This window comes from Symphodus melops (genome assembly GCF_947650265.1).
Source record: "Symphodus melops genome assembly, chromosome: 13".
Classification (NCBI taxonomy): Eukaryota; Metazoa; Chordata; class Actinopteri; order Labriformes; family Labridae; genus Symphodus; species Symphodus melops.
Genome location: NC_136703.1, coordinates 22,819,414 through 22,844,680, shown reverse-complemented (window position 1 = coordinate 22,844,680; position 25,267 = coordinate 22,819,414). Strand labels below are relative to the sequence as shown.

The window sequence follows — 25,267 nt, the reverse complement described above, 5'->3', positions numbered from 1 at the left end:
CTTCTTAAAACAAAACCAAAAAAAAATCTTTTATAACTTTAACCGGGGAGCTCGGATGTTCAACGAAGAACAAGAACTTCGACTGTTGAGCAGTGCATACGCCACATCCTAATGACTTTTAGGATCCATTGTAAAACGATCGTCGTCAGGATTAAAAGTAAGATTCAAACTTGGCTTGAGTGCTATATCTCAAAAGTTGAAGTAACCAGATGTTGCATATTTATTATTGATAGCTTAACCGTGCAGCCTAAAGTGTCATGTAGTCATATTTTCGAGCTGAGGGCCGCAGACCCATCTGCTGATGAGTCGGGAGTTAAAAAGTGTTGCGTGAAAGAGACCGTACACAACATGAGTGTAAATGCAACAAAATTAAAGACATTCATCATGAACTAAGACATTAGACTTCAGGGAAGCAACATGCTAATTTTGTTGAAAAGATGTTTGCCTTCTAACCACCATATTTAACCAGTAGAAGACGAACCAACAACTGGTTTCTTTGTTTTTCTGCTAATTCATCAACACAGTCAGCTAATGTAGGCCAAACACACACACGCACACAAACACAAGAACCGCCTCCCCTATCACTGCACCCTGCTGAGCCGACAGCTGCTTCCAGTGGCACCAAACTGCGGCTGCCAAATACACCAAAACACTTAACTACGACTGACGGTAACACGTTATTCCCCTTAGAAATCTCAAGCTGCCCCCTTTAAGAGGAGTTTAAAAAAAGGAGGGATGTTTATGGTTTGCTGCTGTGCTGTGATTCCATCAAATCATCACCTCCTCACCTGGACTGCTAATCCAATCTGACACAGTCACCGAGCACAGGGATGCCTCAGACTTTCCTCTGGCCCTGACCCTTTACCTTTACACAACTTACCAGGGGCCCAGATAATGTTTTCCCAAGCGCTAACCATTAGTGTTTAATGAATAACAGCAGTGTCTGAGCTGACCTGCGGCTGAAAGAGGCCCCGGGCCCCCCCTTCTTTTCTTTGATATCATGACCTGGTTAATGCCCCCTCGGTTGCCCGGCATGAGCTTTTCGGTGCTGCAGGTGCTTTTAACAATAACAAGTTCTTTTCCTACTTCTTCTTCTTTTTTTTTTACTTGCAACTTGGCATCTCTCCCCTTTCCTTTTCCACAGACTCTGTCGAGCAATCTATCCACCCACACACTCTGACTTATCACATATTCTACATGGACTATATTTTCTCTTTATTCAAATGATACCTGTGACCTCTTAAACTCTACCTTCCTCTGTGTGTCTCTTTTTCAATCTCGGCTGTAAGCGTGTGGTGTGTAATGGCATTACACGGCCGTGACATTGTACTTTATATCAACGCTCGAGGGGTCAGACAGCGGACGCTCTCTGGAAGGAACATATTGAAAGCGAGCTCTCTTACATGCATTTAAATTCAAGGAGTCTAAAGTACAAATGTTCCATTACACATTGTTCGCGCCAGATACTGATTCTGATGCCTCGATTGAAGCACTGGCTGTTACTGGCTCTCCAGCACCAGCGCACACATGACTCTTCAGCTACTCTACAGGAGCTTTGAATAGAAAAGGAAAGCCTTCAAACGTGGGACTGGAAATCACTGATTGATATCATTTAGCTAGCTTTGAATAGCAATTCACACCTGCTAGAAGTGCATATGTAGAATGGTTTTGTTGACTGAGTTGCGAGCGGTGCTGTGGTTTGTGGGGTAATAAATGATGCTGTGAGATTGATGCATCTTGCATCCTGACTTGCGCCCTTGCTGATACATCAATTTACGCTGCATCTTATTTATCTCTAATGCTGATATCAGTGTCGGACAACTCTAATATAAGAAGAATGATGCGTAAACCGGATCATGAGCTTTCAGTAAATGCTCCGTCCTGTATGAACTGTGTTACGAGCTATGCAGAAAGAGCTGTCCGATCCCATTAAGACTGCAGACGTCTTCACTGGGCGGCTGGACTATTAAGAGCGAGCCTCGGCTGACGGCTCTGTTTCAAAACAGCGTGAGGCCAAGGCCTGACATGCAGCTGTCAAGAGAAAGAGATGCAGCATTTGTGTGTGTGTGTGTGTGTGTGTGTGTGTGTGTGTGTGTGTGTGTGTGTGTGTTTGTGCGTAGGGGGCGCAGGAATGACGAGCAGGTAGAGCCTGAGTGATCGGAGATTACCAACGGCTTGAAATATTATCACATGCTATTAGCACTGTATCACTGTTCATTAGGCTGATGGCTAGCTGCAGTTACTCAACAGGCCTGAGGAGAGAGGGAGACAGAGATAGGCAAGAGATAAGAGTGTGTTCAGAACAGAAATCGGAGCGGGAGGAAATATCAGGGAGAGTGATAAAAACCTTCTCGCCTCCATTCTTCACTGTCAGAGATTCAACATGCAGCTTTTGTAGGTTAACAGGAGTATCTCCAGGGAAATGGCGTCTGTAATGTCTCAACAAGAAGGAACGTGGCGCACTACGACGATTCTTAATACTTATTGTCATAACATTCATAATAAATGATAACCAGACGACTGTAGGGCGTCAAAATGCATATATATCAAAGAAGCAGTGCCATAAAAACTTCCTGTAAACACTGTGTGATCGTATAAATACATGAAACAACGTTGTCACCCAGGCAGGCTTAACTCGAAAGGGGCCTGATAACTGCTGCTGCCTCGTATGAAGCGGGAGACAGAGGAGCAGTAAAGCTGTCTAACTATCAGACGGGAACATTAGTTGCCGTCACACTCAGTTTGCCTTTGCGCAGACAACAGTTTAGTATATCATCAAAGCAGAAACAATTCTCATTTCCGAGATCTAATGGCGCAGTGCTACTTGAAAGCTCTTGAAGTGGAGGCACACATTTGCAAAGACGATGAGAGAAACGCTGTTTTGGCTCCTTGAGTAATCTAGAATCATTATGCATGCGATCACACACAAACAATGCGTGTTTTCGTTCTGTAACTGCTTCTAATGAGGACAATCATTACCATGCATGTAAAGTAGGGAAATTCATCAAGAACTTCAAAAAGAGTCGCTGTGTATCAGGCCTGCTTCGACTTCTCAGTGCAAGTTTACAAAGTAATAGCTTGCTCTGCCTCATCCCCTCTCTGTCCTTCCTATTCCCCCTTTTATTTAATTTTGGAGCACTCCACGAGCCAGCAGTAATGAATTGGCTAATCACAGTTATCTGGCCCATTCAAGTGCTTTGTAAAGCAAATCAATAAAGCCTGGCACAAAGCCAGCCATCCACTTTGACAGACGTTACTCGCTAATCTATTTCTGGGCTTTTTTTTTCTTTTTTTTTCTGTCCTCGAGATGTTTACTCGCTTTCTGTCTGTCCCGTCTCGCTCTCTGCGTACTTCAGCAAGGTCAGCGGGGAAATTGAAGAAGAGAAAGAACTCATATTGCATGCCAGCTGGCAACTCAGAGGACAAAAGTCAAGCGCTGCGTACTTAAAGTTTATTTGACACAGAGAGGAATTTTCTTTATGATTGGTGGAGATGTTGGAAGTCGTTGGAGCAGTGAGTCTTTTACCTCAGGCATGAAAAAATAACAAGGCCTAAATGTGAACTCTTTTGTTTCCACAGTAACAGATCAATAACAGCAACGTTACTACTGATAAGAATTTCTATGAATTTCAAATGTTCCCCCCGTGGTGCTTACACTGGCTGCAAACTACACAGGAATATTGATAAGCTGGGAGGCCCGACCTCCTCCATCTCAGCTCCCTCGCATAATGCTTCAAACTTACATTTCTTATTGCATGCTGAAAATTCAAGATGCATGGGTAAGAAATATTCATAAGGTTTAGAAAGTGGAAGTCTTACAGAGAGAAACATGGAAACATGGAAACAGGCAGCCGTTTTTTTCACTGTCAGCCTCACCAGGAAGACATGGATCTGGGTAGTCAGCGATGTTTGATGTGGCTTCCCAATCCTAATGACACAACTGCTCCAAACGGTGGTAAAAAAAACCCACACACTCCACTACCACAGGGATAGAAAGACTCCCAGGCTCTACATGTAAGCAGCAGTGTAAACCAGGATCTATGTTTAATTTTCCTCTTGAAGGCCCCAAGTACTTAGACATGAGGAAACATGGGGGGAAATGGTCACGAGCAATAGAATTCATTCTGTCATCAACTTAATTAGTGGCCCTATTAAAGAGAGAATGCGATCAAAGAATTAATAAAGCAATTTTCATTCTGCATGTATCATCTCTGCAGAAAAGTGCCTCTAATCAACAATGGGTTAATTAATCTTGCTTATAAATGCCAATTATGGGATACACTCGACAGGGTGATTTATTTTCTCCAAAAAGAGAAAGCACAGTCAACAACAAATCTAATGATTCAAATCAAGTCGTCTGCGCAGAAGAAAAATCGTCTATTTTGGAAAAGAAGTTAACGAGAACCCTCGCACAACAAATCTAGGAACATATGTAGATTCTCTTATGGGTGTCTTTAGGGATTGGGCTACATTGGCATGGCTGCATACCATTGCATATCTTGAGGCTATATTAAGTCTACATATGTATATAAACCATCTGTAGTTAAAAAAGTATGCACTGTGTGAGCATTTGTCTCTTGTTGTTAGATAATGAAAAACGCTTCCTTCGAGACACTGGCAGAGAAAAGAGCAAGCAATTAGAGTGAGAGAATGGAGAGGGAGACGGAGAGAAAGCCGAGAAAGCAACAGAGAGCTGTTTGAATGTGATTAATGAGATCACTGCAGGGTAGGCTGTGTCACTGTAATAGTCTGAGCAGGGGAGAGTGAGGAGGAAAAGACTGCGAGTGAGAGTGGGGACTGGGACAGAGAGAAGGGACACGGAGAAAGAGGAAAAAAGAGAGGGGACAAGCGGGTTGAATGAGCAGGCTACGTTTAACTCACCGCTGTGAGAAGAACGAGGGGATAACAGACAGAGACATAGAGGTAGAGATAAAGGAGACGGTGTGAATCAGAAAGACTCAGGAGGAAAAAGCAGATATAAGGCGTGGATGAATGGAACAGCAGGGGCTCTCAGTCTTTCCTTTGCCTACTAAAAGTGGAGTCTTTAGAGAAGCCTGGACCTGGTCTGGCAGATAGAAGACAGCCATGAAAGACACGGCCTACTGCTGTAGCCCGAGGCTGCAGCCAGCCGCTCCTTTATCCGGCTCAGGGTTAAGGACTGAGCAGAAAGGGGGTCAAGTGGAGGCCAGATTCCGGAAGGTCATACAGACATCAGACCATTCTCCAATGAACAAACTACTCATAAGCTCGACTATTGATGGGTATGGTCATTAAAAACCAATGGCAACCAATTCCAAACTCAAACCACCCACACAGCCTGTAATCACACTTACACAGTCAGTTAAAATCAAAGTCATTCTTACGGACCCACCAAAGACATACTAATGCCTTTTGCGTGAATAACATCTTCTGTCTCAATGATATATACCACAATATTCATCAGAACTTCTACAGCTGTGTTAAAACAGTTCTGACAGAATATTTCTATGGAGTTCATCATCAATGTTCAGGAGAGACCCGAGTCTCTTTCGAGCACATTGCAGAGAGAAATGGAAATGCTTAAAGGTCTTCATGTCTTGCAGCAAAGGTTAGAGATGCTTAACAACCATCTGTGATTTAGCTTCTACGACTGTATTTAAGTAATGGGTGTACCTTCTAGGTTTGTCACCAGGCAAGATGTTTAAACTCTAGTAAAAATCCCATAATATATGTCCTTGTTTTGACACCACGGTAACCAAAATAAAAGTCCCAGGCAACTAAAAATGGGTATTATTTGTTTTAAATTACCACAACATTCAGGTAAACTCATATGGAGGATAAGATAAGAGATGTATAATCTTTAAACATGTACGGTATGGTGAAGTATTGATCTATAAAAAAGGTAATGCCTCCCTTCCTTTTGGTACTGTCCTGTTCTGAAACGAAGGCCATTAGAGACATTTTCAATGTTTTTTTTTTTATCATCAGTGCTTTCACAAGTTCACTGATTTGAAAAAGACGTTTCATGATATTGAAATCTCTGACACAAAACAAACAAACACCCTACTCCTCCTTACCTCTATGAATAACAACTTTCAAAGTAACTTTTTGGTGTCAAATCTTTGAGTAGATGATGCTCCCAATTTGAGGAAAACCGCCAAAAGCAAGGAAGCAAAGCCCTATATTTTAGGATGTGGCTTCAACAGCAACTTCTAAATCAGGACACAGGGTGTCGCAACTTGGTTCAACCCTCTTGTCCAAAAATGGACACTTCTGGCTCCAAAAAACAAGATGGCGACAAGAAAAAAAAAGCCCAACTCAAGGTTACAACACTGTAGTTACAGAAATCAGTGAGTGTTGACACGAGGTCCACATACTGACAGAAAAATCTTAAACTCAGATTTGCATTTCTCCACAACCAGCTGGTTTTACCGTAGGACATTTAAATTAGCGTCTTAGAGAAAGTGCTGCAGGTTGTGCTGAGAGGGAAAATGTTGTTTACTGGCAGAAGTACTTTGTGCAGGCTTCACTTGGCTACCAGCCGTTGCCCGTAGGAAAAAAAAAATAGGTTTTATCGCTTAGTTAAACATGATTTAAAAGATTGAAGGCAATCTAGAAAGGGAGAGCTTTGAAGATGGAAGTAATGGACACATATTGGCAGCTGTCATCTCAGCTAAAGGGCTCCTTATGTATCCATGTAGCTTGGCAATTTGTCATTTTGAGAAGTTTGAAATGTTTGTTGTCCGCATTATAAACAGGTGTATTGAATTCTGTGGGTTTTCATTAAACCTTAAACAAACAACAAAGACGATAGTTTAACAAAAGCTAGCAATGATTTGTTCTGTGTGGGAATAATTGGACCACACCATTCAATTTGAAACAAAGTAATTCAATGGCTATTATGGAAGGCATTCAGGGACAAAAATAACAATTTATACCATGATGATTGGAAATAAACCTCACCTGGTAGCAATTGTGGCAGCACTTTTTAACTAGTAATTGTGTTTCTCTTCATGTCAGCTCAAGGTTAATGCCAGTCATGCAGTGACAATGGATGTTAAATAAAGGGCATTAAAATGATTAATTCTGGATTGTTTATTCACGATCCCATAAAGTCGCCACTAATGACTAACTAAAAACAAATAAAAGTTTCAAGATGAAATGAAGAGAACTTGGTGTTTGTTTGTATCAAACTTGTTTGGACTCAACGTCAAGCTTCTCTATGATATTGATCATTCAAAGGATAACATTAGATACCATTCACCCATTCAGTCAAAAAGTCAAACCCTTTGCTCAGCCTTTTAACATACGCACCTCTGAAGGATCTGCATAAAGACCATTTGACTTGCTACGTTCATACAAACAGGAGGGTTTTTTTTTTCTATAAATGAAAACCATTTTGGAAGCAACTTTGGATTCAGTGACTACCTATCTTTGCATGACTGGGTGACCTTCTCTACTTCCAGCAAACACAGAGCCTTTGGAATAAAGTGACAACAGATCTTTTTGGGCCAACTCTTTCTTCCTCAAAGAAATCCAGGTCAGACCAGTCCAGGCTGCACAGATCAAGCAGGTGAGCAGCCTCTGGGTTGACAGGCAACCGACTGGCAAAGCTCTCAGATGACATTCTCTTTGAAGGCGACAAATCCAAAGGACGCATTGAGGGAGAACCCAGCATAACGAGGATGTGGGGGTGGGGCTTTGACCACTTGCCCAGCAGGGTCCTATAGGAGCAGCTGCCTACATTTGCAAGCTTTTCAAGTCTGTGACACCCTGGGCCCTGCAATCAGCTGCTACCCTCGGTGGCACTCTGCATTACACTTCATGGCGCAATTTAGGCCAGTCTGGGAGCCAGGTGAGTCAGCCACCCACCCTCGGCTGTGCTAACCAGTTCAACAAGACTTGTCCAGTTAAACACCTGAACCATCGTTTCATGTTGTCGCCCTCATTTGCCAGGGGCATCATCCAAACCAATTCCTGATTATTCATCAGTGCATGCTGAGAAGAATTAATTAGGCCGAAAGCAGCGCATCATCAAGAGCCGGAAGACTTTTTTTCATCCATGGTTTACTGCCGATACGAGCCACCACTAATCAAGTTCTGATTTCCATTCGCCGCTCATATTCGCCACCGTGATTTGTGGTTGACTAAAATAAGCGAAGCATGGAATGCAGGTCAAAATATGGCCATGCTGAAATAACAAACATGGCTTCATGACTCAAATACAACATACTGTGATTTACTTAAGAAAACCAATACAGGCCTCGGTAATGTGGTTGAATGTAGAACACAGGAGAGGAAGCCACATGGGAATGCCTTGCTTTGGTCTTTGGTTCAACAGCTCTTAACCCCATGCTGCTCTGCCTGAGAGAAATGATGGAGGAGGCTCATTCTCACTGTCTGCAAATTGACTCTGATTAACAAGGGAATCCTCAATGTGCCTCTGCTGAGCTCGCTTTAACCTCTGCATTCAACTACTGTTGGATTGCCTTTCAACATCCAATTTCACATGTGCAGCCGTGTCCTTCCTCTCCATCTGTATCAAAGGAAGTGCTCATTGCAACTCTCCTCTTCCTTAATTCCGTCGTTACTTCCCACCAACCCCGGTCCCCGTGTGGGTTAAGTCCATGCTCAAGTACAAAGTGAACCCCACACAGCATATTCCAATTTAGATGATGCAATTCTTGGGTAATGTGTATCCTGTATACGCCGCATAACAGATTGCCTATCTCTATAATTTGACCCCGCAGAGTCCTGTAGCGGTCTATTGGTCTCGGGGTATATGGGAGTGATAGTGCGAATGATGGAGCATGGTGAGTGTAATATACAGCCTTGAAAGTATCGATGTAAATCTCGGCCTGGAATTTAAATAGGACATTAACTTATGGGCAGGGCTACAGTACAAGCTAACTGAAACAGCGTCTGACGTTAGCTTAGAGTGGGCTACAGGTCTGGTTTTGGTCCTGATTTGAACTGGTTTACTGTAGCAGCAAAAAAAAAAGAATATTGATTGCCATCTCGAAGCTTTCTGCTGAGGTGAACATCTGCTGGCCTCCACAATCAATCACTGCCTCCATGGGTGCCACCCAGAAGTCTACAACCCATGCAACACATTAACTACATCGCTCTTGTATCATAGTACTAGCTTTCACTCCAAGCAGAGGGAGTGAGGACAAAAATATAGATTTGCTTGTTTGATTCACTCGGTGAAATTCTTACACTTCACAACCTACACACACAATCGCAACGTGTTAGTGCTTCGATGCTCACAATTGTAGTGCTATTGTTTCCAGTGTATATGCATTCTCTTCACCCTCTTAACCCCTCTTCCTTCATCAATCCCCTACAAAAGCCGGCCACAGCCAGAAGTATCCGCCAACACTATCCCTCCTGCTTTGCAATGCTCCAGCAAAGCCCAGGAAACAGCAGCATATACAGCAGCTTGGTCTGCAGGGAGAGCAAGAGGGTGGCGGGGGGAGGGGATGTGGCTCAGGATTGAATGGGGAAGCGGGAGATGGAGGGCAGGAGAGGGGGGAATTCTTTGGGAAGGGAGCCAATCCAATTACAGGCAGCGGTGCAGCCCTGGTTTCTTTGGCGGCACTAAATTCACATTTCAACGGTCTCTTCCTCCCTTCCTCATTTTCCTTCTATCTCTACTTCTTCTTGCTACTTTTTTCTTATTTTTTCTCATCATGACTCCCACCCTCTAACTGTGAATCCCCAGCCACAACACCCCTCCCTTTCCCCCGTCTGCCTGTCTCCCTTGGTTGCATGGAAGACATGAAGGTATAGAAGCGTATCATCAGCGAAGCATCTTGTCAGCCTATAGCCATGTCATGCTCAGATCTGAAGGAAGTCTGCAGCATCCCCATCTATGTCTTTCCCAGTGTTCTGTAGCCTCTGTAGTTCTTCTTATCAGCCTTCTGCAGGGGAGCTGCAGCCGGGGCTCATCAGGTCACCCTGTCCCCCTGCCCTACCTGTGACACCCAAGGGAGTGAATGGATAACACTCTCAAGGTAAACGCATATTTCAGAAGAACTCGAGCACATCACACCTCAACACTGGCTGTGATGAAGGCTGCCATCTTCACACCGCGTCTGTCGTGCAGCGTTATTGATTATTCATAATCTATTTAAAAAGTAATACTGTCTTCTTTCCACAGTGGTGCAGACTGCTACTACGCCGCGCTATTTGTGGTCTTTCTTTTCCCTTTCATGCACATTAGGTGGAGAGGCCTTGCCTGCATGATCGTGTGCTTGCATGCAAATCAAGCCGGGTCCTTGTTCAAAAATGTACCTGAATGCAAATTTCTGCACAGGGGTTGGAAGCTTTTTGCTTGTCCACGTGATTTCTCAACGTCACACTGATTGCCTCTCTCAGATCTCAAAATGCAGAATATTTGCATGCATGCATTATATTGATAAGTCAATTAATTTTGAGTAGTTTTACATTATAATAAACGAGTTGTCATTCTTGATAGAAAAAGGGATAGTAAAAGTAAACCAAATAGTAAATCAAAAGTAAAGTCACTGAAGGGAAGCTTTCTAATGTGTTCTGTTACTGAACGTTGTCTGAGATGTTTTACTATTGTGATGAGGATCAGTTTCTGTGGCTAAGCACTCTACAAGGTTCTGATGCTCTGGCCACTGGACCATGGCACCCAAACTGTAGGTGCCCATATCCTGGTGCTTCCCCCCCCCCCGCGCGCACTTAAGCGTTACTGTGGTTACAGCCATGCCCCTCTGAGGAGTGAGCCTAAGTACACAGCAGCATGTAAAGCTACTTTGCATGGGTAGAAGTCAGGCGGCAGCTCCAAACGAGAGTGTGGAAGAAAGCAGGAGGATAAAAACAAAATAGAAGCAACAGCAGCAAAGAGAGAAAAAAAGACACTCTCTTCTGTCTCATCTCATTTAACCAAGTAAGGATAGATGCTAAAATATTAAACGGCTCAAACAGGGGATTACATGGGATGAATATTCTCTCTACCACAGTCTGATTGGTGTATTGATTTAATTATGAATAGATGGAGACCAAAATAACCCAGGCAGACGCCATTTGTGTTGAAGTGCCAGCCTTGGAATAACACAAAGCTTGCCAAAGGAGGTATCAGATTGGTTTTAGCAACTCTCTTTCCTTTTTCAATATCTTCCACTGAGCCTCGTGCAGCTGTTAGTAGGGGGAGGGATGGCTATATGAGCCAGTTATGGCTCTGTGACACACTCACACTCCAACAGGCAGCCCAATGTAAGGAGGAGCCAAGTAATACTGACAAATCCTTCAACCAGCTGTCCAAATGTAGTCGAGAATGCATCGTCAGTATGTAGGACAAACTACTGTGACACAAATGCAACCACCAGGGCTGCAACAAACCATCACTTCTGATATCACTTCATCTGTCAATCATTTGACGAAGCATTAATATATTACAATATAGTTCATTTGTATCTGTACCTTCACGTTGTTTTTTGTCTTATGTGTAGTATTGTATTGTCTGTTGTTTGTCCTTATTGTTTCATCCTCTTCCTGTCTTTTCAAATCAACTTTACAATGCCTTTGAGTTTAATGAAAACAACTTCCAAATAAAATGCATTATTATTATTATTATTATTATTATTATTATTAGAGAAATGGCAAAAAGTTGTAAAAAATGCTCATCAACATTTCTCCCGGGGTCAAAGGTGACATATTCATATTGACATGTAGGTCAAACAAGTTTGAAACCCAAGACTTTCATTCACAAGTAACACAATGCAGCAGGAAGCTGGAAACAGGGAAGCTTACAAAAAAAACAACACTAAAATGATTTAGAGATAATGAAAATCTCTCTTTTGTTTGGTTTATCCTTTCCGCATTAGCATCAACTCAACAACGCATGCCACCCACATTCAAATACTTCATTTACATTTTACCTGTTGCCATATACTCACAGCCCACTTGGGGGGGATTTCTGAGCTGAAACAGTGCAACAGCTGTCTTATAAATTCATCCGCGAAAAAAACAACAAAACTACTTTTTATTGACAATCTCCTCATATCACCCAAACCCAAAGGATATCACACGCTGTCCTCACTATTCAATCCTGTCAGCGAGAAAACCTCATCTTCTACCTTTTCTCTCAGGATGGGGTGCAAAATATATCATTATTAACTGGCCAGCAGCCCATAACCCCTCTGAGGTGTCTGCATTCTCCAACCAAGGCTAGGGGTTTTAGCACTGTGGCCTGCTATCTCTCTTGCCTCTCAGTGGGCCACAGGCAGAAAGGTGCCTATTAAAATTAATGGGCCTGTGCAGGTTATTCAACACTGCGACACTAGGGCTCGCTTAACAAGGAACTGGTAATGACCACTACAGTGAGCCGGCCATCGCACATTAGCCCTCTCAGACGCTTTGACAGCAAGCATTAAATATTAAAGAGATAAGTTCCCTGTGACCATGATCCATCTGCATGGAGGAAGGACCACTTCACAATGCCTGTGTCCCTTGGACCAACGGATAGCCTGAGTGCTCAGGTCTCACGATGATGAAGAGTGTGGAAAATCGCTTGCAACAGGACTTTAAATGCTGAGTGGTAGGAGGATAGAAGTTGGAACTCACCTTCTTTAGACGACCGCTCTTCGTGCCTACAAAGGCAACACAGTAGCCATTGTAGACATAAGAGGTGACAGATGTCATGCGGTCCCGAGTCTCGGTGTAGAGAGTGTGACCGGTCACCAGCTGAGACCCACCGAGTGGCTGGTTGATGTCCAGACCGCAGAAAGAGTCGTCAATTGGCACCGGCTACAGACAGAGAGGAAAACAGGGAGAGTTTATAGAAGGAACTAATGTCGAGAAAAAGCTGAAACTGTAACACAGAAAATAATTCAAATCAAAGAAAAGGTGATCATGACTTTGAGACAAATGTGTCACATTATACATAGAAACCCTTGACATGAAATGTACCGCACAAGGAGGGAGTGATAAAAATAGAACCGACTTTGGGAATAAGACATTAAGAGAGTGGAGAGGCTGCGGCGCCGAGCGTTATAGAAGAAGACAGCTCAGTAAGGAGGAAAGATGAAGGTGACAGACTGAGACAGAGGCAGAGAGCGATGGTCAAAGTTGTGGAAATAGCAGCAGTGTCAGAGAGTCTGAAGGCGGGTGAGAGAGGTGAAGCTGAGAGAGACAGCTAGACAGAGGGAGAGAGGGAGGGAGGTCAGAGCGAGGTGGAGGTGCGCGGACGAGTCTCTGGGCCAGACAAACGTTTGCCTTTCTGTTCCACTTGGCAGACATGTTTCAGCTCTGCCTGACTGAGCTCCACCTTGCTCTCACCGTGGCTCATTACCCCAGCCTATCATCACACCTCTGCAGGAAGACACAGACCGCATGATAACTATGAGCGCGCTGGGGAAAAAAAACTGCTTGATAAGCAGGCAGTCCTAAAAAATGCATGTGAGGAAAGAGATGCAATGAGCTGTAGTTAAGCATTCATTAGAACACATTTGCATGAAGCCTTAATAAGCACATAGCATTTGCCGTGTATTTATCTGGTTATGAAATCGACGGAAAAAATCATGACGCATCTATATGACCTAAAAAAGCAAATAAGCCCATCAGGGGAAGGAAATTGAATAGATTGATCACTAAATGACATTTTCTGCCTGCGACCGCTCTCGGTGACAGACAGAGCAGCTAACAAGCAGTTAGCAAGTTTAAGAAGTGAAAGTTCAAAGAGAATGTTATGTTGACCTTAAAAAAAAAGGGTAAAGATGAGAATTTTTTTTCTGAAAACAAATAATTTTAGAGGCCAAAAAAATAAATAAAAAAAATACGGCAAATCAGCACCCTGACTCATGTGATACAATTATCCAACCGCTGGTGCATCGAAAAAAGGGTAAATCCAAACCGCTTTCCATGCCAATTTAACAAAACGTGTCCCAACTTAATGACCCCATGGTGCACCAGAAGTATAAGCGGTACACAAAAAGCCACATTCACGTATAGCGTATCGCCAGTTAGCCTGCAATTTTCCACCGCTACATCTTATGCATGCACAGGACAAGATCAGCAAGATGCTGACGTACTGAGTTCTGCTTTAAAGCGAAGACTTAACTCTACTCTGTACTCTGTCTCATATCAGATTGGATGTGGTGTGATGCAAGACAGTGGTCTAGTGTTGAATCAGGTCAGCTGACACAGAGTGAGTGACAGTGGCCTCAAAGTGCCATGTGGATTAAAGCAAGATGGGCAGGCAGGCTTCACCCAACAGTAGAACTACTTCCATGTATATATGGTGTAGTCTTCGACTCTGTATTTTATTCTCCCCTGAAAATATTCATCGCCCTCTTTTTAACCCTAACTCATTAACTCTCTTTCTGTCACTCCTCCTCTCTGTCTCATTCTAGTCTTCATCCCTGTCAGGATGCTATGTTCAGAGACATTTCCCACTCTGAAGGCATTTCAGTTTCTTCCTCAACACAACACACCGTGGCTGCAAAACCTTCAGTACTACTCTACGCAGATTTTCATGAGCAGAGTAAAAAGCAATAATGCTGACAGGGAATAATCGCTTTGGCTCTAACAGTCACGCCCCCCACTTTATGGCATTTCCTTTACTTTCCTTTGACCAAAATAGCTCAGAATGCTAAGGGGTACTCCACTGCTGTATCTAAAGTAGGAAAAGAGCTTACATTATTATTTTCGCTCATGGTTACAGAATCAAATGTACCATATATAACTGCTTAATGCTTTTAAACATATGCCCATTAGACATGGACGCACACAATGGATCAGAACGGAGAGCCTTGAGAAACAGACATTGGCTTATCAATAGCTACTCCCTTAAATGCATGCAGCTATTTCCACATCTGGTCTGTTTGGCCCCAAAGCATTTGGTTCTGATTACATCTAGATTGTTTAGATGATGTGCACTAAGCAGACTTGGCAGCCAAATCAAATCCCCCTGGTCTCCATGTATTTGAGTTTTTCTTCTTCACCTAGTTGCAGATTAGTTTCGGGATTTTTCTTTCTTTTTTTTCCTCGCCCTGCCTTATCACAAATCTCCCAAGATGTGAAGAAATGAAGATTTGCCGTGCCTCTGTCTGTTTCATGGGATATAAATTACATTGGTTATCTTCAGCAGCGCTTTGGTGGGACATAAATAGACTGTAACCCTGCATGATTAAGCCTTATCGAACAGCTCGCAATAAAGTATGATGCTAAATCTATTATGTTAAATCTATGGTGAATAAGATGTTTCAAATGCAGACTATAATCTTGTTAAACAATTGCTTCAATTTTTCCATTTGGGTTTGAATTTGAAGACGGGATAAATTGGATGTGACAGGATATCAGCTCTCAGAGGTCCCCTCTCAGGGTCTATCAGTGTTATCAATACCAGTTACCCTTTGGTCTCCCGACTGGTTAATTAGTCGTTGGGGCATGAGCAAAAAGCGAGGCAGGATGATAGTGTTAGTCAGAGAGAGACAGCCTGATACAGAAAGAATCCCGTTACGGCTCTCTCTCCTTCTCAGGAGCCACTACAGAGATGGTGTGAGTCTCCAGATGGCAGAAGGCTGGACGGCTGGGTGATAAATCTTTGATTGGCTGCTGTGTCTGAATCCCCTGGCTCAGCCTCAGATCCGTTCCCAGCCTTCGCCTTGGCCTGCATGTAAGCGTATAGTTAAATGTCTGCAAGAAGGGAATGGGATCTGAGGCTATAATTAAGGTCCCTTTCTTTGAGTTCACTGGCTACCTGCTGTTAGCAAAAGAATGGCGGTAAAAGCGCTGGGAAATGCATGTGTAAATGAGTCAGAAAACCAAACGAGCTTTGGTTCAGCAAAGAAACATCGCTCTGGTTGGTCGATTCATTTCATATTCTGATGGATCTCAGACATTGTGGCGCACACAGAGATTTCAGCTCATTTTTATTCAAGGAAATGTACATACAACGCCTTAGCGCCCGAGTAGGGGATTTAACAGCAAGCAGACAACATAAGCATGCTTGACCTATCCGCTTGTTTAATGTAATTTGTGTGGGCTAGAGAGTTCTTCATCCATTGCCATCTATCTGCATAATCCATATTATACCACGTATTTATTGGCTGCTCAATGAGTGTGAAGACATGCGCTTAAGGACTGTGTTTTACATCTTATGTTTGTGGCTACACTTAAAACGCAAGCACATCCTTGGTGTATCATGTAAAAGTAGAGCAAAATGCTTTTGGAACGGACGGCCTAAAACATGCAGAAAATGAAGCTTTGGACATTTTCCTCTGATAGCACACTAAAAAAACATGGCTGGCTATTTCTTAAATGCATGGCAAATGAAAAAGGCATATTGGGAAAGCTAGCATTAGACAATCCGCTAAGGCGATTCCTAGCTAACATTAGATAATGTCGGACTTATTTGTGTCACTCTCCTAGCCACTCAGCCAACAGGAATAAGTAATTTGCTCTAGTTCTAACAACAACTTCACTGCACGCTAACATTAGCTGTTGATGACTTTCCCGAACAGGATGATCTACATTATCTTGAATAAAAAGATGTCAGGATTGTATCTGTATTTTCAGTCTTCAATTTATTTTCAGCTGCTGAAGCAGTGAAATGAAAAGAATTTGTCAAAGTCCTCCATTCACAGGACAAGCAGCCTTAAACACATCAATAACACAACAGCAAATGAACCTCCAACCCGACACTGAGAATTTTTATGAGGACATTCGAAAAGTGTCTGACTAAGGGTCCCATGGACCAAGAAACAACCGGGAGCGACCAAAGCCTCTTAATGAGCTTGGAAACTGAAGCCATTAAAGCTTGGAGGGCGGACACTGTAACGTTAAATAAACAACAGCATCCATAATGAAATGCTTTTGATTGCCTTGCATAGCGTACCATCTCTTATCAAATGATTCTCACACTACATGTAGTTATGTCAAATTTGCTTTGCGGTTTTGATATCAGACAACACCCCCCTTTTAAGTGTATTTCAATGCGAGACGTTCACAAAGTGGGGATGATTTATTTTTCTTGGCAATCATCAAAGTGATAAGATTTTCCTTGAGCACAATACAAACAAACAAACTCGCCCCTTCTAGAACGAAGAGAAAAAGCAGTCAGGGGGGGTTTCCTCCGCTTCTGATTCATGCGTAGATCACACACAGCAGCAGTCTTTTCCCTCTGAAATCCCCAATTATCCTATAATACAGGGCCATGTATCTGTTACATGTTGTCAAGTAGAATTAAGTTTCTTGATATTCCCTCATTCCCAGGAGGCTACGGTCCTTTGTGCTTTCATTCTGTAATTGCTAATAGGAATTTAAGAATATTAAGAATTAATGACTAGCTGAGTATGACTAGTCAGTTACAGTGTGTGTGTATGTCTATCTGCATGTATGAAGAAGAGGCATGTGAATACAGAGTCCTGTGGTGTTGGTCTTAATGTATTTTTAGTTGTTTAATGATATCGCTACCCTCATGATGATGAGAGCCACTGATCAGCTTCCTTTGTTGCTAATCCCCCCAGGTCTCTAAATTGACCACGCTTATTAAAATCAGTAAATTCCTCATTAGCACAATGTCAGAGGTGATTGTCGAGAAGAGGGAGACATTATCCCGTACCAACGCTGTTGGGTTTTATTATCTCTATGGAGAAGGTGGGAGAAGGAATGTAGAAAAAATGGTTTCAGAAAAAAATAGGTGAATAGTGATAACTGTCTAATACCTTCAATTGAGGAAGAAAACAAGATGTTGACATTGTTGGATCATTGTAGGATTCAGACCATTAAAACTGTTGTGGTGTGGACATGATTTGTGGATCTGATTTAGGGCTGCATATACAGTAACTCAGGGAGAGACAATGATAATACTAATTCAAATTTACAAACAAGAACAACACGCTGTGTTCTGTAGTTCGTTGTAATGTTTGTGTGTCTGTCTGTCACTGTAACTCACTGCTTTGGTGCACTGCACATCCTTCCCAAGCAGCCAGTTGAGCTCCAGGTTTCCCTCTCCCTGGTAGCAGGACTGCAGGCGCTCTTTGATTCTTGCATTAATGTCTCGGATGGTGAAGACACAGAGCGCTGAGTCATCCGGTGGGCGGTGGAACTGCTTCTGGCCCTTGGAGAAGATGGTGAAGAGCACGTCATCTTGGGCGCTGATGTTGAGCGAGGCTGCAAGAACGCGTCCTGGTTTGCCGAGGTAGGCGGCCTGCAGCAGACGGTACTCAACTCCGTTCTTCACACAGCCGACAGGGAGCGAGACGTAGGAGTGAAACTTGCGATCGTCTTTGCAGAGGCGGACAATGCGGGAAGTATAAAAGAGGTCACTGGTGGATCCGCTGGATGACATGCTGTTCTCTGGCGTCTCAGGCTGCACGGTCAGGAAGTAAACAAAATTACCACTGGCGAATCCGTACACATAGAAGATGTCGAAGTGAGAGACAAGAGCCAGTGTATCTGATGGTATCTTGATGAGCGAGGACACAAAGTCAGTGTGCAACTCGTAGTCAAGCATAGCAGAAGATTCTGGGTCACGTGGTAGCTTTCGACTGGAGATGGTAGGAAAGTAGTCCTGTTTTCCATCTACTGCTGTGCCGATAAACAAGGTGCCATCCTGGCCTTGTGAAGGCACAATGACGCCATACATGGTCCCAGTCTGGTTGACACTGGAGAGGTAGTGCTCTTTCTTGTGGGAAGGCTCCACCAAGATGAAGAGGTCGTCCAATCTGAGCAGTTTGCACACACCCTGGTAGAGGCTGCCACAGGCCAGTAACCGATTTTGGGAGTAATCGATGAGCAGAAGCTTGTTAACATTGTTGGTAGACACAAGGGGCTCAGTGCAGGGCTGGACAATCAGAGGGGGGTAGCATGCCTTGTTGTCGTCCTCTGGGCCTGTGTCGTGGGAAACAAGGAGGGTCAAATTGCCTGATAGCTTGTAGACACGGTTGACTGCTCCAATATACAATGCCCCTGTGGCTTGGTGAACCGTCAGGTGGTTGAAGACCCAATCCCGGCGTTCAGGGTGGAAACTAGTAAATGTCTGCCCACTGCACAAGGCAGGGATCACTAATAGCCAAAAAGCCAGCAGAGTAGCTGTAGCTCCTACTTTAGATTCAGGTGATAAAGTCCTGCGTGTAGCCCGCCGGCCCTCCATGTTTAAACGGGCCTGCGAGAAAACTGCAGAGCAAGCAGAAAGAATCGATGAGGGGAAGATGGGAGGACACCTTCTCCTTTTTTGTTGTTGAAGGCTAACTTGCAGGTCAAAACTTCACAGGGCTCTTCACATTTTTCTGGAAAAGAAAGAGAGAGAGAGAGAAAAAAAGGTGTTAGATATCACAGCACTACTCATATATCCGACAAAGGAAACACATTTGACCAAATGGAAAGACTCTTCATTAAAGATTCCACTGCTTGAAAAGGTCAGTTCAAAGTTCAACCTCAGTAAGGCGTTGAGCTGTGGAGAACAGCGGTGGAGGTTTAAAGAGACAATGAGCGGAAAGCGTTACGGTGCACATTCCAAAGGTGGTGCTGGACACAGCGGGACAATGCAGGAAAGAGAAGCAGGTTACAGCAACGGAAATTAGCCTGACCTGACTCATACCAGCGCTCCGGCTGTCACACACTGAGCGAGGGGTTTCTAAGAAGAGAATAACACAGACTTGGCTCACCGACTCAGAGAGCTTTAGACACTTGACAATGACTCACCAGAGTCCATTGAAAATTAGTTTTAACACATTAAAACCCAAATCCTAAAAGAAAACACTAACGATGGGGATTAATTTGGCTTTTTTTGTTAATCAAACCTATGATAAATTTAAGCTGACTAAACATATAATTTAAAATGACTTACAATAAGAGGAATATGAGATACTATGGTTGCCATGCCAACAGAATTCCAATGTACCAAATACTGGAAACCCTTTTAGTTATTTTATTATTAAAAATTGCGAGCCAAGTCTTGCACGCTGTCGCTGCATCTGTCCTAACAGAAAATAGTCGTGTTGTTTTTTTCAGCTTTGTGTTTTAATATTATTTGATTTATTCATTCATTCAAAATGACAGGGATTGTATTATTTAAAAAAATGTGGTAAAGCCAGGAAATGCAAATACATGACAGAAGCACTTCCTGTGCTCTTCTGCTTTTAAAGATCAACTTCCTTACCCATCCCCCACATTTTTCTCGCTTGACTACAACCAGTCAACCAACACCCTTTTCCATATCTATCTCTACAAACATACATCAAGCAAGAGCTGCAATTTATGCAACCATGCTCAGCCTGGACTGTGGAGGTCTCTCTCTCTCTGTGCCATAAACCATGAGACGAAGCTCAGCGCAGTCTGTCCCCAGGAGTTAATTATCTCGTCCATTGGAAAGGAAGGCCTGGATCTTATTACTGGAACAAAGTGAGAACAAATTGGGAGCCACTACTACACACCCCTCCCCTTGCTCTCTGCTCTTCAAGGGGGCCCAGCTTTACTGGAACTGAATCTATTAATTATTTTTTCTAAACATCGCTGTTGTTTTACTCTCCTTTTATCCTATTCATCTCCCGCTGATATGATCAGATCGTAGAGGGATTAATCACGGGCGGCACAACAATCATCTTTAAATAAATCAGCTCCCGCGTTAGATCTGTACACAGCTCTCAATAAAAACACCCGACAACAAAATATACACTATCTCTGTGTGTGCGCCTCATTCCCTCAGTATTATCGGTGTACTCAATCAGAACAAGGCAGTGTGAGGGGCTAACAAGTGTAGACAATGGCAGTGCATCCCAAAATCAAGCATGATTAGGCGTAGCAATCCAACAAGGGTAATTACTGTGGAGCTGGAGGAGGTAAGCTGGGGAAAGACACGGGGACGCCAGGGGGCTCGAACGTGTCAGAGATGTCCCTACATCGTTTGTCACGCTCCAGATTTGCATTTCCAGCAGTAAGGGCGCAGAGAATCAAGGGTGAAAGACGTGGCGGGGATTAACGAGCTCTTGCAACTGATGACCGGGTAGTTGCGTTGTATGAGGAGATATTGGCACATTGTATGTTACGGCAACGGCTGTGTTGAAGTTTGATTTTCAGCACCGATTGGGGATTACCCCTGAACCGTGTCTGCCCTTTTATAGACCTTGTTCCAAATCTGGAAATGGCCATCTTGGGATCCTTGCCCCTTCCCCTCCTCTGTGATCAACGGGTACGCTACTCAGCCCAGACTTAAATATAGACCCTTAGGGAGTGTATTGATCCATGTGTCCATAAACACAGCTCCTAAGGCCCAGTCAAGCTGTTCATGGCGTGTGCGAAGGCAGAGGTGTGGGAGGTGCTCCGTCCCACAAGCACTTTATTAGCATGGTCATAAAAGTGCCAGAGCCTCTAAAAAAGCAGCGAGGGGCCAGACCCCCACCCTCACTTTCAGCTGCCTGTGAGCTGCGGTGCTCTTTTGTGTGAGTTTGAACATGCTAGATGTGCAGAGTGGATCCCCTTTGGTGGGTTTAATCAACCTCCTGCTGAGCCAGCTTTTCACTCAAGCCCCGCAGCCTTTTGCCCTTTGGAGCTTTTGCTACACCCCCGCCCCTGAATCTTATATGTGTATACAACACTGACTCCCATCCATCTTTTCTTCTTTACCTTTTATACTTCTTTCCCAGTCATTGGGGGGGGAAAAAAGGTAAGTCTTACCCCGTCATGTTGTGGCAACAGCTGCAAAGGCAGAAAGAGAGTGACTGCGTGGTGTAATTAAAGGCACCACAGAGGTCCAGTCATATCGTTTTCGGTAACAGATGTAAAGAAAGCTTTGTTTAAGTTGATTGCGCGACCACCTCTTTGTTGCACTTGACAGAGACTTCTTTATGCCGTGCAGCTGAGGAGTGGACTTGAGAAGAATAAGAGCGCCACCAGATCACCCCGTGTGCCGTTTAGTTCAAAGCCATGTCTTGCTTTTGTTTGTGAGGAGTCAGAATTACCGACAAAGGTCATTAGCATATAAATGCAACCAGGAATGATTCAGAGTTAAACACAGTTCCCTTCTGACCAACAATAAAGACGGATGGCTCTCTAAGTGAATATAATTGCAGTCAGGTCACTTAAGTCAGCAGATTTGGAAATGCTTCTTTAGTTATGAAATAACCGTTTTCATCATCTGAGCTGCTGCTGCTGCTCCGACAACGACTGGCTATTTGCAATATCAGCACTTTTTTTTTCCACGCACTGTGTATGAACAGTTGTCTATCTCTCTCTGATAACACCAAACACAACAAGTCCTGGTTCTGTTCAGTTTGTCGACGCATCACAATTGTGGTCGTGGTATTGAAGAAGACAGATGGACTGGAAAGATGACAAACTGTCAACACTTCCACTGCGTTACATCACATGAGAATATGGAATTCCAAAAAAAAAAAAAAAAAAAAACTCAAAGCAGCACAGTCATTGTCAGTACATTTCCATTTTGACACTCATGTAACAATCTTTTTGGCAGACATGGGAGGGCAACGAAGAGAAGAGCATCAAGTCAAAAGAGACACTCCACACTCAGAGTACGCATGCAAGCTGTGATGCCGGCACGGAGAAAATCCTTGTTTGCGTTTTTGCAAAACTTTCATAATGAATAGTCAGGAGCAGAAAACATTATGTTGGCACACTTAGCGAGGATGCTACTGAGGCCTCGTTAAACAAACTTGTCCCAGTGGCCGCCTGTGCTCTGCCACTGTGGCTCCCAAATATGAAATGCTGGTTATTTCCCCAGCCACCGTGCAAGAGAGGAGCAACTGTGCCAACCGTGGTCAAAGGCAACTGCATGCATTATGGCCTATTATCTCATGCAAAGATGCTCAAACGCAGCAGAATAAATAGGCAGGGCCAGATATGAGGAAATGTAAAATGATAAGGAATGTTAGCCATAACTGATGGATGGGGACACAACTGCCAGAGGGCGGTTCAGCAGCCAGAAAACTGAATCAGGATAGAACAGGCTGGAGGAAGGAGCCTCTGGAGGTGGAGCTTCTCTAAACCTTTGTCACCCTGGAATAGGCATCAGGTCTTCTGCCTTTGTGCCTTTGGATTCCCCCCCCCCCCCCCCCCCCCCCCCCCCTTTCCCATCCCAACATACTAAGCTTCTTAACAATGCAGCCAAATATGCCTGATCTCCTAAATTCATATTTACAGCAATTGTACTGCAAAAGATAAAGAACACAAACCAAAATCCGTTTTCAGTGCTAAACCCACTGTTGTGGGACAGGAAAAAAGGAAATGGGAGATTGTGATTTCATGCCTGGGATTAATGTGTTATTCCCTGGATGATTAATGTAAACCGTGAAATCTTAATGCTCAAGTAAATGTGATATGCTCAGAATTAAAGAGACAACTTGGAACACAATTTAACAAACCAGCTAGTCAAGGAAATTGAAGTTGTAAAAAAAAAAAAAATTGTAAAATGTGTTTTCATCGCAGGATAGGAGAAGCAAGCGCACAGTAAAAATAGAAACTTTAATCTCCCCTAAAGGAAGATCTTCTTCTATAGGAGCCTATAAAAAAGCGATTAGCAGCAGAGGTTAGTCCATTTGTCTTCCCTCTTTGCTGCGGTGGTAATGAGAGGACTCTCTGGCATCTTGAGTCTTTGAGCTGGAGTGATATTTATACATTCTTTTTGTCTCAATAGGGGAATAGATTTCTCTGCTCAGGTGCCAGCTCGAGCTCTTGGCGTTCAAGAAAATTGAACACATCTTGTCTTCATCTATCCAAACTTCCAGCCACCAGAAGGAAATGACACAGTATCAAAACAGAGGAGACAACCTCAAGTTACTGCGATCATTTCTCTGCATTGTTTCGTGGGAAGAGAGTCAATTAAGCCTAATATTTTATTTTTCTGACAGAAATCAAGAGATTTTATCTCGCTGCTCTAACAAGTCTCTAAAGACCCTCCAGCTGGACAAAATGATGGAGTGTGTATTCACAACAACCAGGAAAAAAAAAAAAAAAGATAATAACTCTCCCATATTACATTTTCCGCTCAATCAGAACTTCAAATCCCTCTTCTCATCTCTGAACAGTCAGGCACCATCATTTGATTAAGCGCTCATAGTGCCCTGTTAACCTATAAGATTGCTCCCCTGCTTATGGTACCTACCCTCTGTCTCCAAAAGTAACAAGGGAAGCTTCTATCCTCCGGATCCTCTCCTTTAACAATCATCATTTAGCTCCATGAGGCAGACTCTGCACTTCTAAGAGAAACCTTTGTCTTTTGATTCATCGTACAGGTAGGGCTGATTCAGCCTACCTCTCTTTTTTCAGCCTCCTCTCATATTTTATTTTATTTCAGTACTTGTTATTTTAGCCTTGTTTTTTTTTCTTTCGCACCAATACACCAAGACAAATTCCTCCTATATGTAAATGTTCTTGGCAATAAAACCCAACTCTGACTCTGCCTCTCTTTCTATCACACTTTCAAGACCAAGCCACTCACGGCAGACGGCTGTTCACACCTGAGTCCGGTTCTGTCGGAGGTTTCTGCCCGTTTGAGTCTTCTGTTTGTTTTCTCGTCACTGTTGGCGTGTCCTTGCTCATGTCATGGTGGATTCAATCCTTATAAGTGATACAGCAAAGATGGCTGCTCTTGGTGTAAACCTTAACCCTAACCCCATGAGATATGTATTCTGTGATTAATGTATTAATTAATGAACCCTAATGCTAAAAAAACTACATTGTTGACATTAAACATGTGCTAACACTTCTGTTGCTCATCAAATGGATCACAATATAGAACTTTCTTTAAGGCATCTGATTATGTTGATATTTAGACAACGTGTGCTATAGGCTGCGAGCGGCAGCGAAAAGACCTTTCATTTAGAGCTACTTAGTAAATAAATGTGCACTTGCCCACAATTAAGCGTGTGCTCTGAGGGCACTCTAGCTGAGCACTCTGCATCCACTCTTTAATAGCACTATCTTTGTTAGTGACCCATATCAGCGCACTTGCTCATGACCAACCGAGTTTAGAAGCCCTGCAGCAAGGCCGTCGATTGCCTTTCAGTGAAATGTGCCCATTGAAAGCAGTGCGTCATTCAGTTTCAGCCCCTCAGAACTTTGGCTTTAATGACTGCATAAAAAGGAATATTAAAAACAGCCTCCACACACACGTACACACCCTTTGAGCTGATTCACAAAAAAAAAAGTCTGTCATCATTCCTTTGAAATAATAGCCTCTCAACATAGAGGTTCCTATGCCTGAATGCAAACAAGGCCACGTGTATCTCCTCTTTCCTTTAACCCCGTCTCTGCCAAGCTCCCTCTTCTGCTGCACACTTCAAACTCTGTTCGAGGAAAC

At 43.4% G+C, this 25,267-nt stretch overlaps 1 protein-coding gene across 1 annotated transcript in view; it reads right to left on the bottom strand.

Moving 5' to 3' along the window:
- Window positions 1-25,267, bottom strand: part of plxna2 (plexin A2) — a 188,986-nt gene that overhangs the window by 141,826 nt on the left and 21,893 nt on the right. Inside the window, exons 2-3 of the mRNA XM_079360016.1 lie at window positions 17,906-19,241; window positions 12,574-12,756 (exon numbers count right to left, since the gene is read on the bottom strand). Of these exons, the coding sequence (XP_079216142.1) occupies window positions 12,574-12,756; window positions 17,906-19,105 (1,383 nt within the window). The 5' untranslated portion in view covers window positions 19,106-19,241. The remainder of the gene's footprint in view (window positions 1-12,573; window positions 12,757-17,905; window positions 19,242-25,267) is intronic.